We start from the raw sequence: 23,617 nt of genomic DNA, 5'->3' as shown, positions 1-23,617 counted from the left end.
GTCAGGGCCTGGAAGCGTCAGCTCTGACGCAGGACCCTCTGCTCACAGGGCTGTCCTTCTGTGAGCTCCAGGCCTCGGCTGGTGGGGCCCCGGCCACCTCTTCCCCATTAAGCCAGGCTCAGGTCCTTGGACCGCACAAGGCTGCAGTCAGTTTTCTATCCAACACAGGAGACAGAAATAACGTATCTGTGAATTTCACTACCAGCTTCTGGGGACTCGCCATTCCAAGGCAATGCAGAAAATCGTCTCCTGTAGCCAAACGGGGGTGGGACTCAGACTTCACGAAGGATGTCAGAACAACAGGGACGTGGATGTTGGTCAGAGAAGTAAACCCTCCAGACCTGCTATGTCCCTCTTAGATCCCGAGAGAGTCCCAAGGACACACAAATAAAGATGCTTTCTCAAGTCCTTGTAGAGTAAGTGTCCCATTGGAGAACACTGTGGACAAGCAGGCTGTTAGAGGTGGTGCCCCACTCATCTCACCCCACTCTGTCCTATGGACCATGCACAGGCTGCCCCGGGGGCCTGCTCCCCTGCACCTTGGCTCTACCAGCCACAGGCGGTGCTGTGTCCTCAGGCAAATCACTTACCCTCAGGAGTTCCCACTGTGGCACAGAAGAAACAAATCTGACTGGTAACCCCGAGGTGGCAGGTTCGATCCCTGGCCTCACCCAGTGGGTTAAGGATCCCATGTTGCCATGAGTTTTGGTGTAGGGCAGATGTGGCTTGAATCCTGCGTTGCAGGTGCTGTGGTGTAGGGCGGCAGCTGCAGCTCCGATTCAACCCCTAGTCTGGGAACCTCCATATGCCGCTAGCGTGGCCCTAAAAAGCCAAAGGAAAAAAAAAAAACCCAAAAAATGACTTACCCTCTCTGGTTTGCATTTTCCTCATGCGGAAAGTGGTGGTCATAATAGATATAACAGTACTTGGTGCACAGTGTGTGTCTGATGAATAGTGTTACCTAAATCCCTACCACAGAGGCAAAGAGCTAAGCAGTTAGCGCCCTTTCCTCTGTTCCTGAAAATGCACATATAAATTGTCTAATTATAAAAGTCATGTGGGTTTACGGTGAAAAGCTTGGGCAGAGAAAGCAGTGACAGGTAATGCTGAGTACTGACTGCACACGAGGGACTCCACCTATGAATTCTGCAATAGTCCTAGGAGGAGGGTCTTGTTATTCCCACTTTACAGACATGAAAACCAAGGCTCAGAGAGGTTGAGTCATTGACCTAAGTTGCCACAGCTGGGAAGCAGCAGAGGTGGAACTCACACCCAGCTGCTCTGGTTTGGGGGCCCCTACTTTTCTCTGTGATGTGACTGATCCCTGAAGGACACCCAGAAACCCCCATAGTCCCTTCACACGATCGCTGTTCACGCTTCACATTTCTTTAGAGTCTCTTTTCTGTTGTGCAGATACACACACACAAGGAAAAATGCACACACGTGTTCAGAGACACACCGACTTTGCAGCTGCTTCAGTGTAAAGTGTGCAGGTGTGCGGTACACAGGCCATTTGGTAACCACTGCTGGGTACTGAGGCCCAGAGTTTAATGGCCTCACATAGCGGCCACCTGCTCTGTGCTGGTGGCTCTGCAGCTCATGGGGCATGCGACCAGACAGAGGCCCACGCAGCTGTGTATGAACCTCTGGGCTGCTGGTGGTATGGAGCCAGGATGGCTGCCTTGTGCTGCTTGGGGCTCGTGCAGCATTTCCTCTGGGGGACTGTCAGGTCAGTCCCAGGAGGAAGGGATATCCCCTCTGGCCCTCACCTCCTTGGAGTGCTCACATTCAGCTTTTGTTCCCCTTTGGTCATTTTTATTAGCTATCTTTCCCTAAACAGCTGCATCAAGTCACACTGCTACCAGGCACTGTGTTAGGTCCTGCCCATACTTGGCATTTTCCACATTTAAAAAAGCCATTCTGGTGGCATTTTATAGTTTTCTTTGTCCCTGAGATCCTACAGCTAACATGTGGCTGTTTCTCTGCTGCACACCTGCCCACACCCACGCATGCCCTTTCCCACCCATCAGTCCATCTTATGCTTCAGTGAATCCAAAAGGAAGCCGCAGGTCTTGGTACACTTCATCCTAGATGCTCTAGTACACACGTGATTACCTACAGGCAACTTTCCTTTAGGGCTGTTTTCTTCTCAAGGGCAGATTTACATACAGTGAAACACACAGATATGGAGCGGGTCCGGCTGTGAGTTCCAGCCAACGGAGCGCTGGGACCCAGGACTGTGGAAGTCGAATTCCGTCCTCTCCTGGGGCCGCCTGGCTGCAGCCACATCCAGGAGGCACATGAGGGCGGTGCAGGCAGCGGCTCTTCTCCTGCCATCAGTGCGCTTCCCTTTTTCAGGCTGATGTTTTCCACCATAAAGTCTGGTTTCTCCTAGATGATCAGTGGGGCTGCAGCAGCACCTCTGGGGGAGGATGTGAACTTGATGATGTTTGGTGATGTTCTGTGATGCTCCAAGAAGCTTCATGTTCAAACAGGTCCATGAGGGACCACAACCACAGCAGTGGCATGGAAAGCTGCTTGGCCCCTCAGGCGAGCCTACAGACACCTCTGCCCGTCAAACTTCCTAAACTCTGCCAGGGCTAAGTGGTCACTCCTCTGCTCAAAAACCACTGGTGGCCCCCACTCTGGATCCTGAGGTCCACGCTCCCCCAAGGATTTGACAGGTTCTTCCACCCCAGGTCACCGTGCACGCACACACCCGTGCACACCCCGTGCATGCACCCGTGCCTGTGAACGCTCTTCTCTGTTTCCTCTGACCCTGCCTGAGGCTCATCCATCATCAGCCTGTGGTTTTTGTCATCTGCACCTGGAGGGGACTCTCCAGGCCCACCCCCCAGGGAGGCCCCATTTCCCAGGGACTAAGACCTGGGGTCAGGGTCAGACACAGCTGGCTCTATATCCTACCCCACCTGGACCCTTGTGGGCCCTTGAGCAGCCATGCAGCTTTGGTCCCTTTGTCCGACATGGGGACTGACCACAGTCCCTCCTCCCACAGCAGACATAAAGCCTGGTGAGGCCACGCACCAAGTGCACACACCACATCTGGCAGGGTGACAAGCAGCTCTGCCATCAATATCACTGCCCAGCCCTGAAGGGGTGCCCGGCATTGATGGCCCTGGAGGGGAGGACCATGTAGGCACAAAGTTGTTACAATCCTGTCACTCATACCTCCTACGAATGGTGTATTCTGAGGACCTACTGCGTTCCAAGCCCTGCAACAAGCGCAGTGACATTTGACTCTAGGAAGACACCCATTCTAGAGATGTGAAAACAGATTCAGAAAGCCAAGTGACAAGGCAGCCACCCAGTAGTAAGATCCAAACCATTGCTGATGGTGGACAAGCAAACAAATGCCACTGCTCACCCTATGACTGCCCAAGCCCCCATTTAGGAACCTGGGGTGGTTCACGCTGAGAGCCCAGGCTCACGGCGCTGGCTTACCCGGGAGTGGCTGGAACACGCCCTGGTTCTCCACCTCAACTGCCAAGTCGAAGTGGGAGCAGTCACTCAGGGTGACCACCTCGTCGGCCCCACCAGGCATGAGGCCACTGATCCTCAGGGGCAGCTCCAGGGTCTGGCCCACGCGGGCCTCCACGGGGCAGGGGGCGAACTCCATGCCGCTGGGCTCGATCACATATACCTGAGGGCGGGGCATGCATGGTCAGAAGGGCTGCTGCGTGTGGACACTGAGCATGTGTCAGGGAGAAGCCTGCTCTCTGGGGCATGAGGGGTATGCTGGGGGCTGGGGGACAGCCTTCGGGGAAGGCCTCTGAGGAGGTGACAGAGGAGCTGAGATCTGGGGGCCATGTCAGAGGCAGCCAGATGAAGGTCTGGAGGAAAGCACTCTGGGAAGAGGAGACGGTCTATGCAAAGGTCCTGAGGCACATCCAGCTCAGCTCGAAGAACATAAAGAAGGCAAGTATGGAGTTCTCGTTGTGGCTCTGTGGAAACCAATCTGACTAGCATCCATGAGGACACAGGTTGGATCCCTGGCCTTGCTCAGTGGGTAAGGAACTGGCTTTGCCGTGAGCTGTGGTGTAGGTCACAGACGCCACTCAGATCCTGTGTTGCTGTGGCTATGGTTTAGGCCAGCCCCTACAGCTCTGATTCGACCCCTGGTCTGGGAACCTCCATGTGCTGCAGGTGTGGCCCTAAAAAAGACCAAAAAAAAGAAGAAGGTGAGTGTGCAGAGTGAGAAGTATAGCAGCACCATCCACAGCCAGGACTTACACCAACAAATCCCCAACACCAGGCTCTGTTTTGAGCCTCCTTGGTAAGAAGGTTCTATCACCAACCTTTTACCTGTCAGGAACCAGGTACAGGAGGTTCAGAACTTGCCCAGCTGAAGCACAGTGGCATGGGAGCCAGGCAGACTGGCCCTGGGAGCCAGGCTCTGACTGTCACACACTGAGGAACTGTCCTCAGGCTTTGGCTGAGCTACCAGGTGCAAGGTCACATTTACTGAGATGAAGATGGCTGAGGGAGGGGCAGGCCAAGCTGGTCACAATTTATCCAAATACTTGATGACTAGGCGGCAGCTGAGTGCGCTGCGTTACAAGCCTCCTCACAGCCAAGCAGACTGCTCTTTCAGCAGGTGTGTGGGGATCAAAATAAAAAGCCTAGAACGAGTTGTCCGTCAGCATCCCAAACAGCGTCAGAGCAGGTTGGGATCGGATGCGCTATATATGGAGGTTCGATTTCTGTCCTAAATGAGGTAATGGAAGGGGATGAGCTCAGGGTTGGGAGGGTAGGAGAGAGCTGGGGTCAGGAGGCACCAGGTGGGGCTGGCGGAGGCTCACCTGCAGGAGGCCACCCCACCTCTGGCCTTTGCTAGTACATTAGTCCCACATCACTTGGGACAAACGCCAGATATAGGGCCCATATGCAGATCTGAACAGAAGTCAGGAAAGGAGTAGCCAGCCTGGTGAGGTTTGTAGCTCTCCTTTCACAATAAATTTGCAGCCCCACCCCCAGGGGCCCTTCGGACCTGGAGAATCATAGCTTTCAGGATGGGGAATCTTCTGGAATGACTCCTGTGAGTCTCTTGTGCTTCTGTGTCCTCTGGTCTCCCTTCTGGAAACCCTTCTGGCCCCATCCCATGCCTGGTTTTGGGTGGCAAGGCCACCTCCCTGACCTGGCCACAAGCTTCTCAAGGGCAGGGCTGGGCCCGACACCCAACACACTGGCCGCCACCAACACCAAGTACAAGACTGAAGGCTAAATGCTGTTTCTGAAGTAAGCCTGAGGCTGGTGCTCACCTTCATCTCACCGAAATGTAGTGGGTTCTGCACATCATGGGCCTGGATCACACTGAGTCCAATGTCACTGCCAGTGGTCATCACGCCCTTGACGGTGACCGTGGCCACCATGGAGCTCGAGGAAGACCAGGTAAAGTTTCCACTCCCACCATGGGCCTGGGGAGGGAAGGCATCAGGTCAGTCCACCTGCCCACCTGTCCTTTTCTCTTCCATACCCTTGGCATCATGCAACCATGTGGAGAAATGTAGCATCAGCCAACATCTGGCCAGTGCTGCCTCTGCCTTCGCTCTCTCCCACTGTCCCTTTCTGGTCCTCAAGTTCTGCAGACCTTGTGGCAGATATGTACATATGCAGTGCCCACAACGTTGGCCCCAGGACCCAGGAGCACCTCCCAAACTCAGGCTAGAGTGGGAAGACCCTCGCCATGGAGCTGGGTGCAGGACGTGGCCTCCCTGCCCACTCTCAGTACAGACCCCTGCTAGATCTGAGTCATCTGCCATGAAGTAAAGGACAGCCCAGCAGCCTCAGATCAGAGGCCACCACCCCAGAACCCTAGAGGGGCCAGGAAGGTGACACACTTGAGTGAAGGGGCAGCAGGTCTCAGTGTACAACTGCTGCTGGGGGACAGTGACAGGGACTGATGGGACTGGGTGGGCCACACAGGCACCACACCCTGACAACTAACACCAGGTGGGCAAGTGGAGACCAAGAACATGTGACATGGGGCAGTGTGGGGGATCTCTTCCCCTCGAATTTCAAATTTTTCTTTAAAGATACTTACGTGCTTTCAGAAATAGTTTTTTACAAAAACAAACGTGTGGCAGTTAAATCCATGTCCCAGGCTTTCTTTATCATGTTTTCTTTCCTATTTGTCAGGGTTTTTCCCTAATTACCAAAATACATTGCTGTGATAGAAACCTCAGAAAAGACTGAATGCTTAAAAGACACTGATTTAAAATTCTCTCCAGCCACTAAAAGGTAATAGTGACAGAAACAGAATGGACAAAAAGCCCCAACCCCATGGAAACACCCAAAGGAATGCACCCAGATGGGGGTCTCATGGTTACCTTTATTGTGTACTGATAGGCGCCTGTCTTTGGTTGCCATGGAAACGTCAAGATGCTGGGATACAGGGTGATGGGGACGTGGATTTCCACCTCCTGCTGATTCCACATGGGCACTCGTAGCGTGTGGACCCCTCCATCCTGCGAGGGGTGAGTGTGCCACATGCCACCATGACAATGAGGTCAGCACCCAAGCAGCCCCCACCCTCCCTGGGGATCAGGTACCAAGGGCAGATTTTGCGAGTGTGGGGGAGTAAGAAGGAAGTTGCCAGGTTCCCTGGGGCCTTCTCCATCTCCATGGGAACGGCTTTTTGTGGCTCTGTAACTGCCACTCAAGTAAACGCTACTTGACTGCATCCTCACGGCACCCCTGACAGGATGTGCATGCTTATCCCCACTTTACCGACAGGGAAACTGAGGCGTGGGGCATGTAAGTGACTCACCTGAAGCCCCCAGAGTGAAAGTGGTAACTGTGGTGGGAACTGCCACCTAGTCCCCGGGGCATTTCGTCCTCAGGCAGGCCTGGGAGAGGTTTGCATGGGGTGGGAATGTAAGAACATCCACGCCACGCTCCCAATCAGCAAAATCTACTCCCACCGAAACTGACTGGCCTTTTAAATATGAGGGAAAACTGAAAAACGCTGATGGATTTGAGCAGCCAAAACAGCCAAAGAGATGCATGATGGTCCTGGTCAGTGCACCACTGGACACATGGGCCCAACACTGTTCCCTAGTGAGGAGTTCCTGCCTTAGTCCCGGTGGGCGCTGGCTCACCATTACAGTGGCCAGCAGAGGGCAGAGCAAGGGGGACTCTGGACCAGCACAGGGACAGGGACAGGGTCAGGGAAGGTGGAAAACCCCATCCCAGAAACCACTGTGAGCCCAGAGTAGGAGGGACCCCCTGTACCCACCACAGCAGCAGTCAGTGGCCGCTGACTCCCATGGGCTCATGTCCAACCTGGGTGGACATTTCTACCACAGCAGCCCCAGGGTGGAAAAGGTGGTACCAACTTGCCTGGTCCACCACGGAGGTGAGGGCTGCCTCGATGGCTGTCTGTCCCTTCTTGGTCGCCCTGACATGATGGTGTGACCCATTCTGGGAAGAAGCCAGCACCTCGAAGAATTCTGCAGGAAGGGTGGTTTCGATGCGGATGTTCTGGAAGGCAGGGTAGGAAGGTGAGAGGTGAGCATCTGGGACAACACAGGGAAGTAAGAACTTGGAAAAAAAGCAGTGTGACTCTGAATCAGAAGCCAAGCCAAGTCCAGGGGCCTGTGAGGCTCAGCAGCCTCTAAAAGCTGGCAAAGAAGCCACACAAAGGCCTGGAAATGAGCTCTGAATGCTCTGACCCCTGACCCCTCCCAGGCCACCCTCCCTGCATCATCCAATGACCCAGTGCCCAGGGGAACGCAAAGCCTACCATCAGCTTGCTTGGACCCTGAGTCCCAACGAGGAAACCACCAAATATAAAAGAAGAACATCAAAAATCCTTAGCGCTAATTTCCCCCCAAAATAGTGATCGACTGTATCTCTGTTCAGTGCTACAAGGAAAACAGTGACTTCTGTGAAGAGCCTTAGGGAAACCTTGCCTCCTCCTTAAAGCCTGAGACTCCCACAAGGAAGGTCTTGTATGTTCTGATGAACCTGAGAATTCTCACAAAGGACCAGACATGGCAGGGACTCCACTCTATCTCCCATTTGTGGGATGCTCTTCCCAGGGCTGGGAGCCCCCTGAGCCGGGCCTCAGTCTGGACAGGGTGCAGGGACTCCTGGCCCCATTGCCCTGCAGGGCAGAAGAGCAGGGATTCTCAGTGCCATGAGGACCCTGTGCTCATGAGTGAATAGGAGGGCAGCTGGCAGGCGCCACCTCCCCCATCACCGCCTCCGTGAGCCCTGCCTCCCCTCCCCATGCCAGTCCTGAAGGGACCAGTGCCTGGGGTGCAGACTCACAGGCTGCCAGGGTCCTGGGATGCCCAAGGGACCCTACAACTCTCTCCTGGAGACCCAGCAGCGCCTCTAGGAAGCACCCAAACTCAGTCTGCCTGCACAGGGTCGGGGAGAGGTCTGTGCTTCGAGGGCTGCTCATTAGGCAGCTGCTCCACGAGAGGCACCCAATCTACCCCCCAGGCCCAAGGGGCACTCACGTCCGACAGGTAGATCTTGTTGCCAGATTTGTCTAGCACTTCGACAGTGACTTCATACAGGCGACCAGTCTCCAGCACCCACCTGCCACCAGGCTGGACAGTGAAACCTACAAAACAGGCAGGTGCAAAACCTCACACTGAGGCTATAGGGGCCTGCAGCCGAGAAAGAGGATGGGCCCAGGCACCATCAGTACCCTGGGCCCTGCAGCACTCACTTGCACTCATCCAGGGGAAAGGACCAGCCACCAAGGATGGTGAGATCTAAAACCCACATCAGCTCTGAGCCCTCAGGTGCCCCAGGATGAAGCTTGACACATGCCCCTGTGACTGCTCCAGGACATTTGAACCTGATCCTGTTCAGAGTGGGTCTAGCTCTGCCCCATAGTGAGTTAACACTCTGAGCTCACAGGAGGTCTACATTGAATCTATAGTAGGTCTACACTCTGAACCTACAGTAGGTCTATATCCTGAATCAACAGTAGGTCTACACCCTGAATTCACCATGAGTCTATACTCTGAACCCACAGAAGGTCTACACCCTGAACCCATAGTAGGTCTACACTCTGAGCCCTCTCCCTATGAGCTGGCCCTGCCGTCCCAGACCTCTGGCTCTGTTTCCATACATGTCACCCAGCTGCTTGCTGACCCTGGCGATGCCATGTGCTTCTCACCTCCACATCATCGCCAGGATGACAGCCCCACAAAAGAGGGGCTGAGAAAACCCCTTCTCAAATACCACCTCCCAGAAGCTCTTCCCTTGCTGACTCTACCACTGTCCTGTCACCTCGTGTTTGCACTGGCCTCTCCCCACAAACTAAGTACCACGAGCCTGCTTCCCTCCTCCAGACCCCAGTGCCCAGCACAGGCCAGACAGATGGAAGGTACCAAGGAATCTGAGTAGATGGAGCTGAGAGCCATGGAGCCACCTGCTTAGGGACACTACATTGTCATTGTGGGTCCCACCCAGCAGCAGCTTCACAGGGCAGCGGACAAGAGGACCTGGGGCTGCCAGACATCAGCCAAACCCCCTCACCTGAACCACCTCAGTGTCCTCAATAGGTGAGTCAGCTCAGACCAAAGGAGGTCTGGCTTCTGTGGCCCAGGTGACTTGTGTGTCCAGGCATCTTTCCAGAGGTCCTTCCTCCAGAAGCTCCCGGCCCTGGCTGTGCCGCTCTGTGTCTGCCAGGGCTGTGGACTTCGCCCTTCTCGATCAGCCTAAAGCCTCCCCTCCCCCACCTTCCCCACAGAGACGTCTACCAAACGTCCACAGCCTTGGTCAGGTCTGGGCAGGGCCCCGTGTAAAACCAGGAGACAAAGCCCTCCCCCCACCTTGTCTCGTTTCTCTCCCTGCAGAGCTGACCACCCACCTGACCTCCGTCTATCTTCTGCTGTTCTAGGCCTGGACAGGGCAAGGGTGGGGGCGCAGCCCCCCAAAGGGCGGGCTGTGTGCTGGTGGCCCAGGCCCCCCAGCTGGCAGAGCTGGCAAGAACGAAGCATTTACTGGGAGGCTGCTGCTTTGATTTTAGTTTTTGGACTCCTATAATCACAAAGGACCCAGGATGCCCACACTCACCCAGGTATCCAGGTTCAACCACGTAGACAGTACTGTTGGGTAACCGGGAAGCTCCCTGCATGCGGATACCTGACATCTTCATTAAGGAGCGCAACACAAGGCAGCAGGTGACCTGGCTGGCAGCCCTCAGCCTCACTGAGGGTGACATCACTGCAGTACAAGAGGGGGTAGGCAGGCCCATGCCTGAGGCCATGTGGAGCACAGCCCTCATGCAGAATCAGAGGCCACAGGGTACTGCCTCCACTCACAAGGGGACACTAAAGACCACTGGGGGACACGTGCACAGGCCTGGAACAGGATGATCCACACATTGGTGTGTAAACAGCCTTGGCCAGGCTGCCCAGCTGAGACCAGAGAAGGTCCTGGAAGCGGGGATGGGGCCACTGCCTCCCACCTCGGAGCCTCTCCAGTGAGTCACCCACAGAGGTGAGCGATTCCGCCCAGCCATGGTGCTATTTTGGTTCTTTCTGATTTTCAGACCTTCAGGGAAAAGAGAGCTATTTTCAGCTTCACTAAGCTTTCAGGGAGAATGGTGATTGGATTCCAATGAGCTGCTCTCCTGTGCAGGATGCACACAAGCCAGCACGTTGCCTGAAAAGGATATTCTTGTGGCCGAGGACCAGGCTGCTCTGTCCCAGCTGCACTGCCGTGACCGTCGACGTGTCCTGGGCCAAGACGGCCACGGGCCGGCCCGGGTCTCCCTCAGGGCCCCAGACGTTGTCCTGAAGCTGCAGCTCATACTGGTCGGAAGGCATTGAGAGCTCTGGCCGCCCAAAAACAGGAGGAATGAGGTGGGGAGAGACAGAAAAGCAGGAAATGTGAGAAGCCAGTGTCACCTTCCTCCCTCCAACCCTGGACCCTGCTGTCAGTACAGCTGCTTGATTTTTTTATTTTTTGCTTAATTTCTTCCCGACATTTTCAATTTTAATATTATCTTCCATGCCTGTGGACAAGCTGCCACTCTGCATGCATTTTCAGAGGCAAAATCAGTTATTTTGTGGATGCCATGAGTGGCTTTTTTTTTTCTTTTTAAATTAAGCACAGCCTCTGACTCAAACCACCAGCTGTTGGCAGGATACCAGCATCAGACTTTTTTCTGCTCACCACAGAAGTGAGCTCTACTTCCATCCTGAGGGGTCCAGGTGGGGCTCCCTGGACCTGTGCATCCTCTGGGGGCTTCCAAAAAGGCACTGGTCTGTGGCCTCCCATTGGATTTTGAGAGCTGGGTCTACAATCTGCAAAGAATCCTCTCTGTTGCTGTCCTTACCACCTATGGGTGCTTCCCTGCTCTGTGTCCCACTGAGGAAGAGACCTTGCCCAGTCTGGGGTAGGATGGAAAACCATTTCCCCTGGGGAATAATGGGTTCTCCAAACCCACTGCCTCTGCATCTGTCTGCACCCTGTTCCCTAAAGCCCAGCAGCACTGAGAATTAAAACGAGAAACCAAGATGTGGCAGGACTGTGCGACGTGTTTCTGATGCACTTCACCTGTTTTACCAACAGCAACCCTTCAAACAGGCACCAATGATGCTCCCTCCCAAGAGATGAGGGAACTGTGGGAACTAAGACCAGAGTTCCCACTGCTCAGGCCCTGCAGCAGTGCAAAGCAGAGCCGGGATTCAGAGGAAACAGAGCAGAACTGTGTGGACATACCCCCTCCCCAATCTGCAGGATTTCCTATCAAATGACCCTGTCACTGGGCCTATGGGGGTGGCCCTATCCCATCCCTGTTGCATGAAGGATGGACAGAATGCTAGGACTATAGACAGCTTCCCCCACTCGCACCTGGGGCCCAGGCAGGGACTGCCACGGGAAGTGCCCAGGACATGGATTCCGGAGGAGTTTCAGCCAGAGCATCCTTGGAACTCCCAGGAATGCTAAAAGGGAGGCAACCTGCCTATTTCCTGTCTGGGGGTATCTGTTGTGTGTTCCTTTAGGTCCTCAAGAATTTGACCTGGAGCAGAGGGTTCTCCAGGTCCCTGGACCATCAGCATGACCTGGGAAACTGCCAGTAACTGGCCCCTCCCAGACCTGCTGAATCAAACAGATGGGGCCTGGTGGGAGCACCCAGCACAATTCTTTTGCACAGGCCTGCAGGAGATCCCGTGCCACGTGCATGCTGGAATCAGGAAGCCCACTCAAGGAAGCCCACTTCCTGTGTAGACGGGGAAGCCCAGCAGAGCTGGGCTGAAACCCTTGCATGTGATGTGCCCAGTGCTCAGGTGCATGGAGGATACACATCACAGTAAAATGATAGCGTAACGCTCCAGTTCCAGAGCGAGGGATTCCTGCGGCTGCTGCACCACGCACTGGCTTCCTCCCTTGCTGAACGTTCTCTGAACAAAGAATGCCCTTTGGGGAAATAAATACACTGACTCTCAAAAGAGCCTGCACAACACAGATGTAACCCTATTCACAAAACCCTAAGACAATGAAAACCAGAGGCATATCTGATGGCTCCTTAATCACCTTAATCTCCTGAATCACCTCTCATTTTGCAGAACTCACTACTTGTAAGAGGCACTGAATACAGAAGGCTTTATGGATCATTAACATGTTAATGATTGCTGTCAGTCCACAGAGCTGAGGCTGCTCAGTCTGGGTCCCAGACCAGCCCTGGGACCACCTGCTGAGTGAGGATTAAAGGGCCATCCCCATGGCCGCCCTTCAGTTCTAAAAGACTCAATCTCTGACCCTCCAGATGTACCTCTGATTGTCAGAACCATCTGACCACGGAGCTCCTGGGGAGGTGGGTCTGAGGCCAGATGACAAGGAGCCCACTACTCCCCAGCCTGTGACCCAGCCCAGCAGGCAGCCCTGCATGCACTGGCTCCAAGAAGACATGGCTCAGAGCTGCGCTGGGTCCCTAGTCCTTCGACACCTGAGTCTGACACAGGAACCTCTGTCCAACACCATCCCTGCAGCTGGTTTTGTAAACCTCAGGGTAATTCAACCCAGGAATCCCCAGCACTCCCATCACTCTGCTTTTCAGACACCAACTTCCTCAGCCAGCGTGTTCTTCCCACATCTCATTCTAGTAATTTGGTTTCTGTGCCAGGCATGTCTGTAACCCCAGCAAAGCGGGCTGAGGACTGAGGGGAGAGGCCTGTGCCCCCTCCAGGAACCGTGCCCCATGGCATCACAGATGCCCCTCTGTAAAGCTCCCCTCCACCCTCACCTGCCCCACCCAGGGGTGTCTGCAGGGCCATTGCGAGACCGACAGTTCCCCCACCCACTGGGCTGTGAGCTCCAGGCGGGCAGGGACTGGAAAACCTCCTGACCTCTGTACCCCAGCAGCGGCCGCAGCACAGCAGGGGCGCCGTCAACGGGCTTGCGAGAAAGCAAGCCACCACTCCAAGGAAGGAAGGCAAATGCCAGGAAGCAAAAGCACAAAGGGAAAGAAGAAGGAAGAAAGACTGAAGGGAAACCGGAGAACTAATTTGGGGTAACCGCCTGCTGACCTGTGACTCTGAGAACTGCCTCTAGGCGCAGTGGTTAACGAATCCGACTAGGAACCATGAGGTTGCAGGTTCAGTCCCTGCGCTTGCTCAGTGGGTTGACGATCCGGCATTGCCTTGAGCTGTGGTGTAGGTTGTAGACGCAGCTTGGATCCTGTGTTGCTGTGGCTCTGGCGTAGGCCGGTGGCTACAGCTCTGATTGGACCCCTAGCCTGGGAACCTCCATATGCCGCGGGAGTGGCCCAAAGAAATAGCAAAAAGACAAAAAAAAAAAAAAAAAAAAGAACTGCCTCTAGGACGCCATGCAAGACAGGCTTGGGAAATTCACACCCCTTGTTAAAGACACCACTCCCCTGACTTTTCTCTCCAGTGGCCTGTTGAAAGTGATCGTGATATGAATTATATCCCAATTTTTAATAACCCATCTACAAAAATGGACAGTGAGTGTCCACCTGGAAGTCTTGTTCATGCTGGATCTTCACTGGCTCCTCCCACCTGTTCTCCCAAAGCATCTGTCTGGAATCCACTCCAGCCCCGCAGCACTGATACCACCCATCCACCACACAGGTGTGCTTATTTTTGGAGGAATTTTCCATCTCAGTACCTACAGATGCCAGGGAGGCAGCTTCCCTATTTCCTGTCCAGGGTACCTTTCCTGTGCTCCATTCTTTGACTTCTCCATCAGTCAGTGACAAACCCGAAAGTTCTCTGCCTGTCTTGGGGTGCACTGTTCCTATGGTCCGCGACACCAAACTGATTTAGGGTAAGCCCTTAGGCCCTATTAATCCCCCCTAACCTCCCTAGTCCGGGCACAGCTCTCCACCCTCATAAGCCCCTACACCAAGGGGCCCCAAGCTGCCCTGGGAAAATGGAAGGTGGTTCTTGTGCTCCTTTGGGGCACAGGACTGCTTAATCCCACAGGAGTGATTAAGGCCAAGGACCTGTCAGCTCTGTGCTGTCGGGCGTTCTGTACCTCAGTTTTCTCATCTGTAAACGGGGTATTCATGAGATCCACCTCCCAGGGCTGTTGGGTCATCCCACCTAGAAAACACTCATCACAGTCAGATGTTTCCAGACCATCCTCAGGTCAGAACGTGCCTGGCGATGGTGCTCAGGTGTGAGATGGCATTTCCTGGCAGCCCCTGTGAGCACCCGCTGGCCTTTCCACTGTACCCACTGCACTCCCCCGAGGGCACTGGGCCAGGGTCCAGAGAGCTCCACCTCGGAGCCGGGTCCCCTTTAAGAGTCTGGGAAAGCCCCACCCATCCATCCCTGTGCTTCTAGAACCTGCTTCCCTAAAGTCTGGGCTACATGCCAGGCTCTGGACAGGACCCTCAGCTTGGCTTCGAACACACCCCGCCTGCATGATGACATGTGCAGAAGAGCTGGACACTGCTCCCAGTAAAAAAGGATGCTCGGGATCCTCCTGCTGCTCGGCAGCAGGACACCCCATGTGGAAGAGCTGAGCCCCCAGGCAGAAGGGGCCTTCTGAGGCCTGCCCAAGACACAGCACTGCCACACGTAGTGACTGACCAGAACCACTGCCTGCAGAAGCTCAAGCCCATCTATGGAGCAACCCCAAGCCACCCAGAGGCTGAGGCATCTTCACACTTTTTTTTTTTTTTTTGGTCTTTTTGCCTTTTTGAGGGCCGCTCCCGCGGCATATGGAGTTTCTCAGGCTAGGGGCTGAATCGGAGCTGTAGACACCGGCCTACGCCAGAGCCCCAGCAATGCAGGATCCGAACTGCGTCTGCAACCTACACCACACTCATGGCAACGCCGGGTCCTTAACCCACTGAGCAAGACCAGGGATCGAACCCGCAACCTCATGGTTCCTAGTCAGATTCCTTAACCACTGCGCCACAACAGCAACTCCTCTTCACACTCTTAAGCTGACGTCCAGCATCACAGGCGGAATGGCCTATGACCTGGGGGCACCTGCCTAGGCCTGTATCCAAGTCCTCTGGCCTTGAGGGCGACTCGAAACCTTGCTGCCCTGCTCCCGACCATGAAACCCTGAGCTAAATAAAACGCTGCTGCTGCTGCCCCTCAGGAGGCCTGGTGCTGCTCTACAAAGAACACTCACCATAGAGAACACTCCAGCATGCACAGCACTTCAGAGCTTCCAGAACAAGTCCAAACCCATTAACTCAACCTGCCCTCAGCACGACAGAAAAACCAAGCTCCAGGGGTGGCAGCAGTGGCTGCCAAGGCTACCGAGGAAATCCCAGTCCCACGTGAAGCTCACAGCTTGCTGATACTCTTAAAACAAAGGGATGCAGACCCAAAAGGATTGAAAGCAGGGCCTTAAAGAGATATATGTACACCTAGGCTCACGGGAGCACTATTTACAGTGGTCACGAGGTGGAAGCAACCCAACTCATTGATGCATAGTGCACAAAATGTGGTCTATTCAGACACTGGAACATCACTCAGCCTGAAAAAGGGAGGACACTGGGACACCTGCTGCAATATGGGGCAAACCTTGAGGACACTGTGCTCAGCGAAAGAAACCAGATACAAAAGGACAAACTGATTCCACTTCTATGAGGTCCGAGAGAAGTCAGATTTGTAGGAAAGAAAGTAGAGGGTGGGGCCAGGAGCCGGGGTGGTGGGTGGTGGTGGGGGAGTTAGTGATTAATGGGGACTGGGTTTCAGTTGGGGAAGATGAGAAAGTTCTGGAGACAGATGGTGGTGGTGGTTGCACAACGATGTAAATGTAATCAACATCACTAAAAATCAGTACCTAAAAAGAGCTGAAATGGTCACCTTTACGTAATGCCGATTTCCCCCAATAAAAAGGGGAGCCTTGCCACGAGCACAGAGCTGAGCTGGGACCCACCTGCAATCTTCCCTTGCCTGATCTTCTGCACCTTGTAGCGGATGGATGTCCCCACCATGAGGTAGACGTCGTAAGCGGGGTTCAGAAGGATGTTCTCTAGAATCAGCAGCCTCACCTCCGCGGGCGGTACGTTCTGAGCATAAGGAAGAGAAAAGGAAAGGTGAGTGCAGTCAGGCATGGGGGTCAGGGTGGGCAACAAAAAGATCTTTACAACTTTTCAGTCCATTCACAAGGGCCCAGAGAAGTTAGGGTGAAAACCACCTCTGGACACCCTGAAGCCCAGGGAAGCCTTGTGGTATGGCCGGCGGGCACTCAGGGTCACGGCCCAACTGTACCCAGCACATCACTGTACAAGACGTAGGGGGCTGCTCAAGTTAAAATAATACTAAGTGAGCAGGAAGGAAAGCACAGAGCCAGGGTGACAGTGATGGGTAGAGAAGCTGCCAAGGGCTTGGAGGCTCCACCCACAAAAGTCCCAAAGGCTGAGGAGGTGGGGAACCCATAGGCACACGTGAAACAGAGGAGAGGCCCACAATGCAGGTGAGCCTCAGCGCCTGCTGCTCGGCCTGCCCTGCCCACGTCCCACCCCAACACCCACCCCCACCGAGACCTCCCTCAGGGTGTTCCCTGAGGGATTCTGACATGGGGGTGCTGGCCAGGGCACCCCTCACCATCACACTCCACAGGGGCCTGTACCTTCCAGAGCCTTGGCGAAACCCACTCCTCGCTGTCCTGTCCTGCCCTCTGCCAAAGTGGGGGTCTGATGGAGAAGCAGGTGCTGCTGAGGTTGGGTGACGTGGGGGTGGGAGCCCTAGCCCTCCACTTGTGGTACCAGGCAACCAGTGTCAGGGCTCAGACAGGCACAGGGTAAGGTGGCTGGGGGACACTGGGCGCCCCAAATGCTCGATGTGCCCCTATACCAGGACAGGGTGCTCGCTGAAAACAAGCTTAGTCATTAACACCAGACCCACTGCTCCAGGACCTCCCTGGCAACTGACAAGGGAGAGAATGCTTGTGACTGCAGAAGACAGCTGGGGAGCCCCGGTCACCTCTCACTAGGCCACCTCTCCTGAAGCCAGAGCTCACGCCAAGCAGATAAACATGCAGCATCACACTCTGGAGGTCCCGCTGCATGAAAGAGAAATGCTCACCGTAGGAGGGCATCTCTCCACTACAAAATGTGTGAGTGGACCCGTCAATCCAGATCTGCCCAGAGCCCAGTCGTCCCGCCGCATACCCACCTTGTAGACAGCCTCCTGGATGCGTGCCTTGAGCTTGGAGCTCCCCGTCTTCATCCCAGACACCAGGATGGTATCCCCCTGCTTGGCCGCCTTCTCCATCTCGGAGATGTAGGAAGGAGGTATGTAGGTGGACTCCAAGAAAGGCAGGATTCTGGAAAAGGAACATGAGGTCAGACCTGATGCGTGGAGCCCAGGAACCACACGCATTCACACAGTGCAGCTCCTCTGAGGGCTGCCAGATGCCAAATTAATAAGTCATGCTCCCCACCAGTGCTGCTTAGAAACCTGGCCCCAAAACTTCCTATATCAGAGCTGCCAGAACTGCCCACAGTGGAACATGCAGATTCTTGGCCCCTGGCCAGCCCTGGGTCTGCATGAAGCCTGGGGATCTGCATTTATAAAAATCCAAATGTGATGAGGATATAAGGCAGGCACTGAAATTTGAGGACTACCCCTTAGTGGAAATGCTTTGGTCTCACAGATGCCAAAGGTGAGGCTCGTGGAAGTTGCAAGCAGGCCCAGGATCTCAGGCCCAGCTGGGCTCCCCAGGGCACCTGCTAGTCCAGCCCCCTCCCTAGCCAGCTCGGCGTCTAGCAAACAGCTCAGTGACCACCCCACAAGGAATAGGGGATCACATCACATCCTACCTTCCCTGGGGTTGGGCTGTGGGGAGAAGGGAGGGAGAACTCGGGGTGGGCCCTCACCAGAGCACAGGCCAGTGAACACGGCCAGCTTGAGGGACTCTTTAGATTCAGTCCTTCTCTGGCAGCCCGCGATTCACAAATAGGCCCCCCATCCCACCTGAGCAAGAGCCATCAGCTGGATATGCTTTCACTCTCCCTAAGAACTGCCAGGCACTATATCACACCGTAATCTGTTTCCATGCCCAGTTTTACAAGGTGTGACATGCTGAATTTAATGAAAACTCAGGCCCTTGGTTCCAGCACGTCTCAGCACAGACCTTGGCGGTCAGCATTCAGCTCACATGCTGGTGCCTGGACAATCAGGGGGATGTCACAGCAGGAAACAGGCCTGGCTGTGTGCAGGGTGCAGGCTCCAACATCCCCTAAATATCCAGAGAGAGGCTCTCACCCTCATCAACACGCCTGCTCGCCCCACCGCCCTCAGAGGTGATGACAGTTCTTGAGGACAGGCACAGGCAGGACATGATAACGACCAGGGCCAGAATCCAGGTCTCTCACCTGAAGCCTGTACTCCCAGCTTCCTGAGACACCAGAGATCCCAGAACCCACCCAGGAGGTAGAAGCTGACAGCACAGCCCCCAGAAAAGCTGTGGGCATGAGGGCATCCCAGCCTGCACACAGCCAGGGCATGAGGGCATCAACACACACACACACACACACATATACACATACACCCTGTGCTGGGGAAGGCAGCCTCCTGTGCCTGGAGGACTGTCACAGCTAGAAGCTCTCCCAGTCCCAAGGGTCACCCCATTAACTCACCCCAATGGGAGGGGTCAGGACCACCCCCCAAACCCCCCACACCCCCAACCGCCACCCGTGACAGCTCGTTTTCTGGGACGAGCCTTCTCTTCCACAGCGGGGCAGCCCAGCTTCTTTGATAATGTCCCGCGGAAGACCCCTGGTGGGCTGCACAGGTGGCAAGATGCCTGCACACCACGAGCCAAAGGCTTTTCATCCCAGGGAACGTCAGCTGGCACCCAGGAATCGGCTGGGCTCCTTGCTGGCAGAGAAGATGATGGTGAGGATGGTGCTGGAAGCCCTGGGCCCACGTGGAGCCCAGTGCCACCCCTGCCCGCCTCCCTTCAAAGGCAGGCACTCCTTACCGAAGTGCATTGTGGGTGTCTGAGTACCCGTCGGCCTCTGTGTCCTTCACGATCGTCCAGTCAAAGACCAGCCCAGCCAGGGTGCTGAACGTGTTTCCTGTGGGAGCAGAGCGGGGATGGGGGGTTAACTCCCCAGGGCCTCAGGCTGGGACGTGCACTCTGCACCACCCCCTGCAAAGCAGGGGAACCAAAGTGGAAAGGACCAGGGTCAGGTGACCACAAGGGGCCTCCCAGGTGCCCGCTGTACCCTTCCCACTGCCCTCCTGTCTGTGCGCACCCACCACCCCTCATGTGGGTGAATCCTTTACAGGTTAGACAGGCCTCCTGAGGCTGAGTCCCTCACGCCCCCTTCCACCTCCCTGTCTGGTTTCACACGCCCACCCTGGTCTCTTCCCCAAGATGCTGGGAGCCGGGGTCCAGGGTAGAGGAAGCCCTGGCGGGCCCTCTGCAAGCCTTGGACCAGATATCAGCACAGGCAGAGCCCAGCAGGTGACAGGACTCGGGCTGGGTCTGAAACCCTCCATTAACACCTTCTCGGGGCGAGTGTGATGCCCAGTTCCACGTGCACACCCTGAAACAGGGCAGGAGATGGAAACTGGGGGCTCAAAGGCCTGATCTGCCAGGAACTACAGTTTGCTTTTTACCCAGATATTGATTTTACAGTTTTTAGCTGATCCCCATAGTTTCAAATTAAGAAATGCAATATACAAATCCAACTTCAAGTTCAAAAGTCCAAAGATCCAGCTGCCTGGTCCCTCTTCCCTCTGGTGAGGGCTGCTGGCTCAGCCTCTCCAGGCATTTTGCCACATTCTATCACCCCACACCCACTCCACGGCTATCCATCATCTTCCCTGCCTGGCCAGCCCCCAAAACAGAGCATCAAGATGAAGCCTAGAAAAACTCTTTCACAGGGCAAAGGGCAAGGCATTTAGAGTCAGCAGGACTGGGATCCTGTCCAACCCCACCTTTCAGGGCTCAGTGTTGTTGAGAAGATTAAACAGAGAAAGTGCCCCCAGTGAGGTGCCCAGGGGTGCCGCCAGCCCAGGGGCAAAAGCAGTTCACCATGGCCTTCTGAGGACAAGGAGACTGAGGCCAGGGGAGGCCTGCCTGGGTCTCCAAACCTGGGAAAGGCAACAAGAAATCCTGTTTTCACAAATTTCAGGGGCTACAATTGTAGCTATGTTTTGGGATCTTTGCTGCTGCCCCCAGCTCATAACTTCTGCACGTCTGCCTTGTTCAGACGTGAAGGGAGAGACAAACGTGGCATCGTGCCCAGACCAGAAAGCATCCTTGGGCTTCCAGAAGTTTCACCTACGTGGGCAACTGCACATGTAGAACTAGCTGCAGGATTTGCAGGACTCCATGCAAAGGAAAACTGGGGGCCCCTCATTCCCAAGGCAAGGAAATTCCAGAAGAAGGCATGTCAGGTAAGACAGCTGGAAGGAGACAGAGGCAGCCCCAGAGACGGGGGGTAGGGATGCTCCAGGCTGAGTGCAGACCCTTAGAGACCCCTGGAGGACCTGCCCTACAAATAGGGCCTGCCAGTTACTGGGGTCCCCTCCTGCTGGCCACTGGACTGACACACCGTGTGCACCCCAGCTGAAGCAGGATCTGGGAAAACCGAGTCAGGCAGCTCTCTCCCCCCCACACACTCCGCTGGCCCCCACACTAAGCCTCTGGAAGCCTGCACGCAGAATGTGCTAGGAGGCCAGATTAGGATAAGAGGCTCCCTCTGGCCAAATGGAGCCTCTGGACCAGACGTACCCTGGGACAGGGGTGGCTACCACCACGCTTCACCCCAGCACATCCTGGGGTGCATGCACCCATCACAGGCCCCCACTGGGGATGGAAGGTGGCCATAGTCACGGGGCAAGGACAGGGAAGGAGAAGCCAGGCAGGACCCAGAACGTGTGGGGACAGGGCGTGGGTGGCCAAGAACCCATCCCAGGAGGCAGGGAGGTGGCAGGGAAGCAGGATCTCAAATCACTGAGGCTCTAAATCCCCAGCACCTGCTAGGACTCCCATGGGACCTAAGTCCAAAGATGAGGTGATGAAAATTTTAAGACAGCAGCAGCAAAGTGTTAAACCAAGCGTGGGGTGCTTTGGAGTGTGAGGCCCTGCATGAAGGGGGCCCTGATTTCCGGGTGACAGAATAAAACCACAGGAGATGCACGCAGCCCCTCACTGTAGCTTCTCAGAGCAGATGGTGAGTGGGAGCCCCTCCCAGCAACAGACTCCAAGACCCATACATTCAGCAGGAATTTGCAGACTTGGGGGAGAGTTAGAGTTAGGGTTCAGGAGCTGCTGCCCGACCCATTGGAAAAGCAGCTGTTAGACCTACTGTGTGCCAGGTGCTCATATTAGCAAGGAAAACCCAGGGTCCAGCCTCCGGAGGCTGCACCTCTGCCCTGGCCCCAGGAGGCCAGTGGGAAAATATTAAGCAATTCAACTTAACAAATATTTACTGGGTGCCCACTGGGCCCAAAGTCCAGCATCAAGCAAAGAACGAGGTGATCCCAATTCTGCCCAAGCACAGAGCATGACAATGCAGAGTAGAAAGTGCCCCGCACCTCGAGGCAGGGCCAGTGGACCACTGAGGGATTTCAGGAGCAGGGGACAAACGTCACCTCAGGCCAGTGGGGAGCACCCTGGAGGAGACTATGTGAAGGGCTGCCCAGAAGGCCAAGCTTCTGAAAGCAAAGAACGGGAGGGTCTGAAAGGTGCCCTGACCAAGACCTGGCATCAGGACAGGGAGGAGGGACACCTGAGAGACCAGAGCCCACCGAGGGTTGCGTGAGGTCCCATGGGATCGAAGGACTCTGACAACATGAACTCAAGCAGGCACCCCACTGACGACCTCAGATCAAAACAGTACAGCCCAGCCCCTTGAGCAGACCCCCCTGCCCAGGAAATCACAGAAGCGGGAGAGAGTTAGTGTGGCCTTGGGGACAAGAGCTCAGGCAATGGACTCAGACAGCAGCCGCCCCGACTTCCAGCCCATGCTCTGCCGCCCACAAGCTGTGTGACCCTGGGTGAGAGGCTGGAGCTCTCTGGGCTTCGGCACCCTTGTCTGCACAATGCACTAATGTGTTATTACCATCCACGCTCACAGGGTAGAAGACTGCACTTGTACTGGGCAGAGAGTGCCAAGCATGCAGGGCACCTAATGAGGTTTGCTGAGCCACAAGCAGGGACTCTGACAAACAGCCAATAACCTAGATAAGGTACATCTCCTGAGACGACAGGGTCGTCCAAGGTTACAAAGGTCAAGTTCATCTTTACAGAAGAGACTGACACAGGCTTGGGACAGAGAAAGCAGGAATTTCTAAGGTATTAGTCTAAGCACTTCTGGCCGGGGAGTGAGCCACCTGGAGCTACAAAGGGAGGGCCCTCGATCAGGGCTCTTCCTGAAAGGCCAGTGTGTGCAGGTGAGCCTGGCTTCCACCCTGCAAATGGTCACATGTGCCACCGAGACCTAAGGGTGGGAAGGGTCATCCCCGAGGGTCGCTGGGCACCTGTTCCGCACAGGAATGCCAGGGCAGCCACCTTCCTGCTCCTGACACGTCCACCAACTGCCCGAGGGAAAAGGACGCAGGCCAAGGAAAATGAATGTGACCGAAAATGACTGAACAATAACAAAAATGACAGACGGTAACAGGTGTTGGCGAGGATATGGGGAAACGGGAACCCTCGTGCCTCAATGGTGGGGATGTGAAAATGGTACAGCAGCTATAGAAACACACGCTGGCTGCTCCTCAAAAAAGGTACATATAGTGTGGCCTTCCTATCATGGCTCAGCGGGTTATGAACCCGATTAGCATCCATGAGGATGCAGGATCAGTCCCTGGCCTCGCTCACTGTTAAGGATCTGGCGTTGCTGTGAGCTGTGGTTTAGGTCACAGATGTGGCTCGGATCCTGCATTGCTGCAGCGGTGGTATAAGCTGGCAGTTGTAGCTCTGACAGGACCCCTAGCCTGGGAACTTTCATATGCCCTGGGTACAGCCGTTAAAAAAAAAAAAAAAAAAAGGTACATATAGAGTCCCCATTTGACCTAGCAACTCCACCTCTGGGTGTAGACTCAAAGAAAGTGAAAGCCTGTGTCACACAGAGACTCGAACCCATGTTCACAGCAGCACTATGCACAACAGCCAAAAGCTGGAAGCAACCCAGTGGTCCATCAGTGGATGGGTGGATAAACAAATGTGG

The 23,617-nt window shown here is 55.1% G+C and overlaps 1 protein-coding gene across 1 annotated transcript in view; it reads right to left on the bottom strand.

Moving 5' to 3' along the window:
- The window catches only part of NUP210 (nucleoporin 210), an 89,810-nt gene that overhangs the window by 47,720 nt on the left and 18,473 nt on the right, over positions 1-23,617 (bottom strand). The window contains exons 4-13 of the mRNA XM_021069388.1: positions 19,411-19,507; positions 17,601-17,751; positions 16,360-16,492; positions 10,664-10,822; positions 10,060-10,128; positions 8,487-8,593; positions 7,360-7,500; positions 6,348-6,485; positions 5,280-5,435; positions 3,463-3,661 (exon numbers count right to left, since the gene is read on the bottom strand). Of these exons, the coding sequence (XP_020925047.1) occupies positions 3,463-3,661; positions 5,280-5,435; positions 6,348-6,485; positions 7,360-7,500; positions 8,487-8,593; positions 10,060-10,128; positions 10,664-10,822; positions 16,360-16,492; positions 17,601-17,751; positions 19,411-19,507 (1,350 nt within the window). The remainder of the gene's footprint in view (positions 1-3,462; positions 3,662-5,279; positions 5,436-6,347; positions 6,486-7,359; positions 7,501-8,486; positions 8,594-10,059; positions 10,129-10,663; positions 10,823-16,359; positions 16,493-17,600; positions 17,752-19,410; positions 19,508-23,617) is intronic.

Source organism: Sus scrofa, chromosome 13 (assembly GCF_000003025.6).
Source record: "Sus scrofa isolate TJ Tabasco breed Duroc chromosome 13, Sscrofa11.1, whole genome shotgun sequence".
Lineage (NCBI taxonomy): Eukaryota > Metazoa > Chordata > Mammalia > Artiodactyla > Suidae > Sus > Sus scrofa.
Note: the sequence above shows the minus strand (reverse complement) of the source record. Positions and strands in the feature narration are given on the sequence as shown.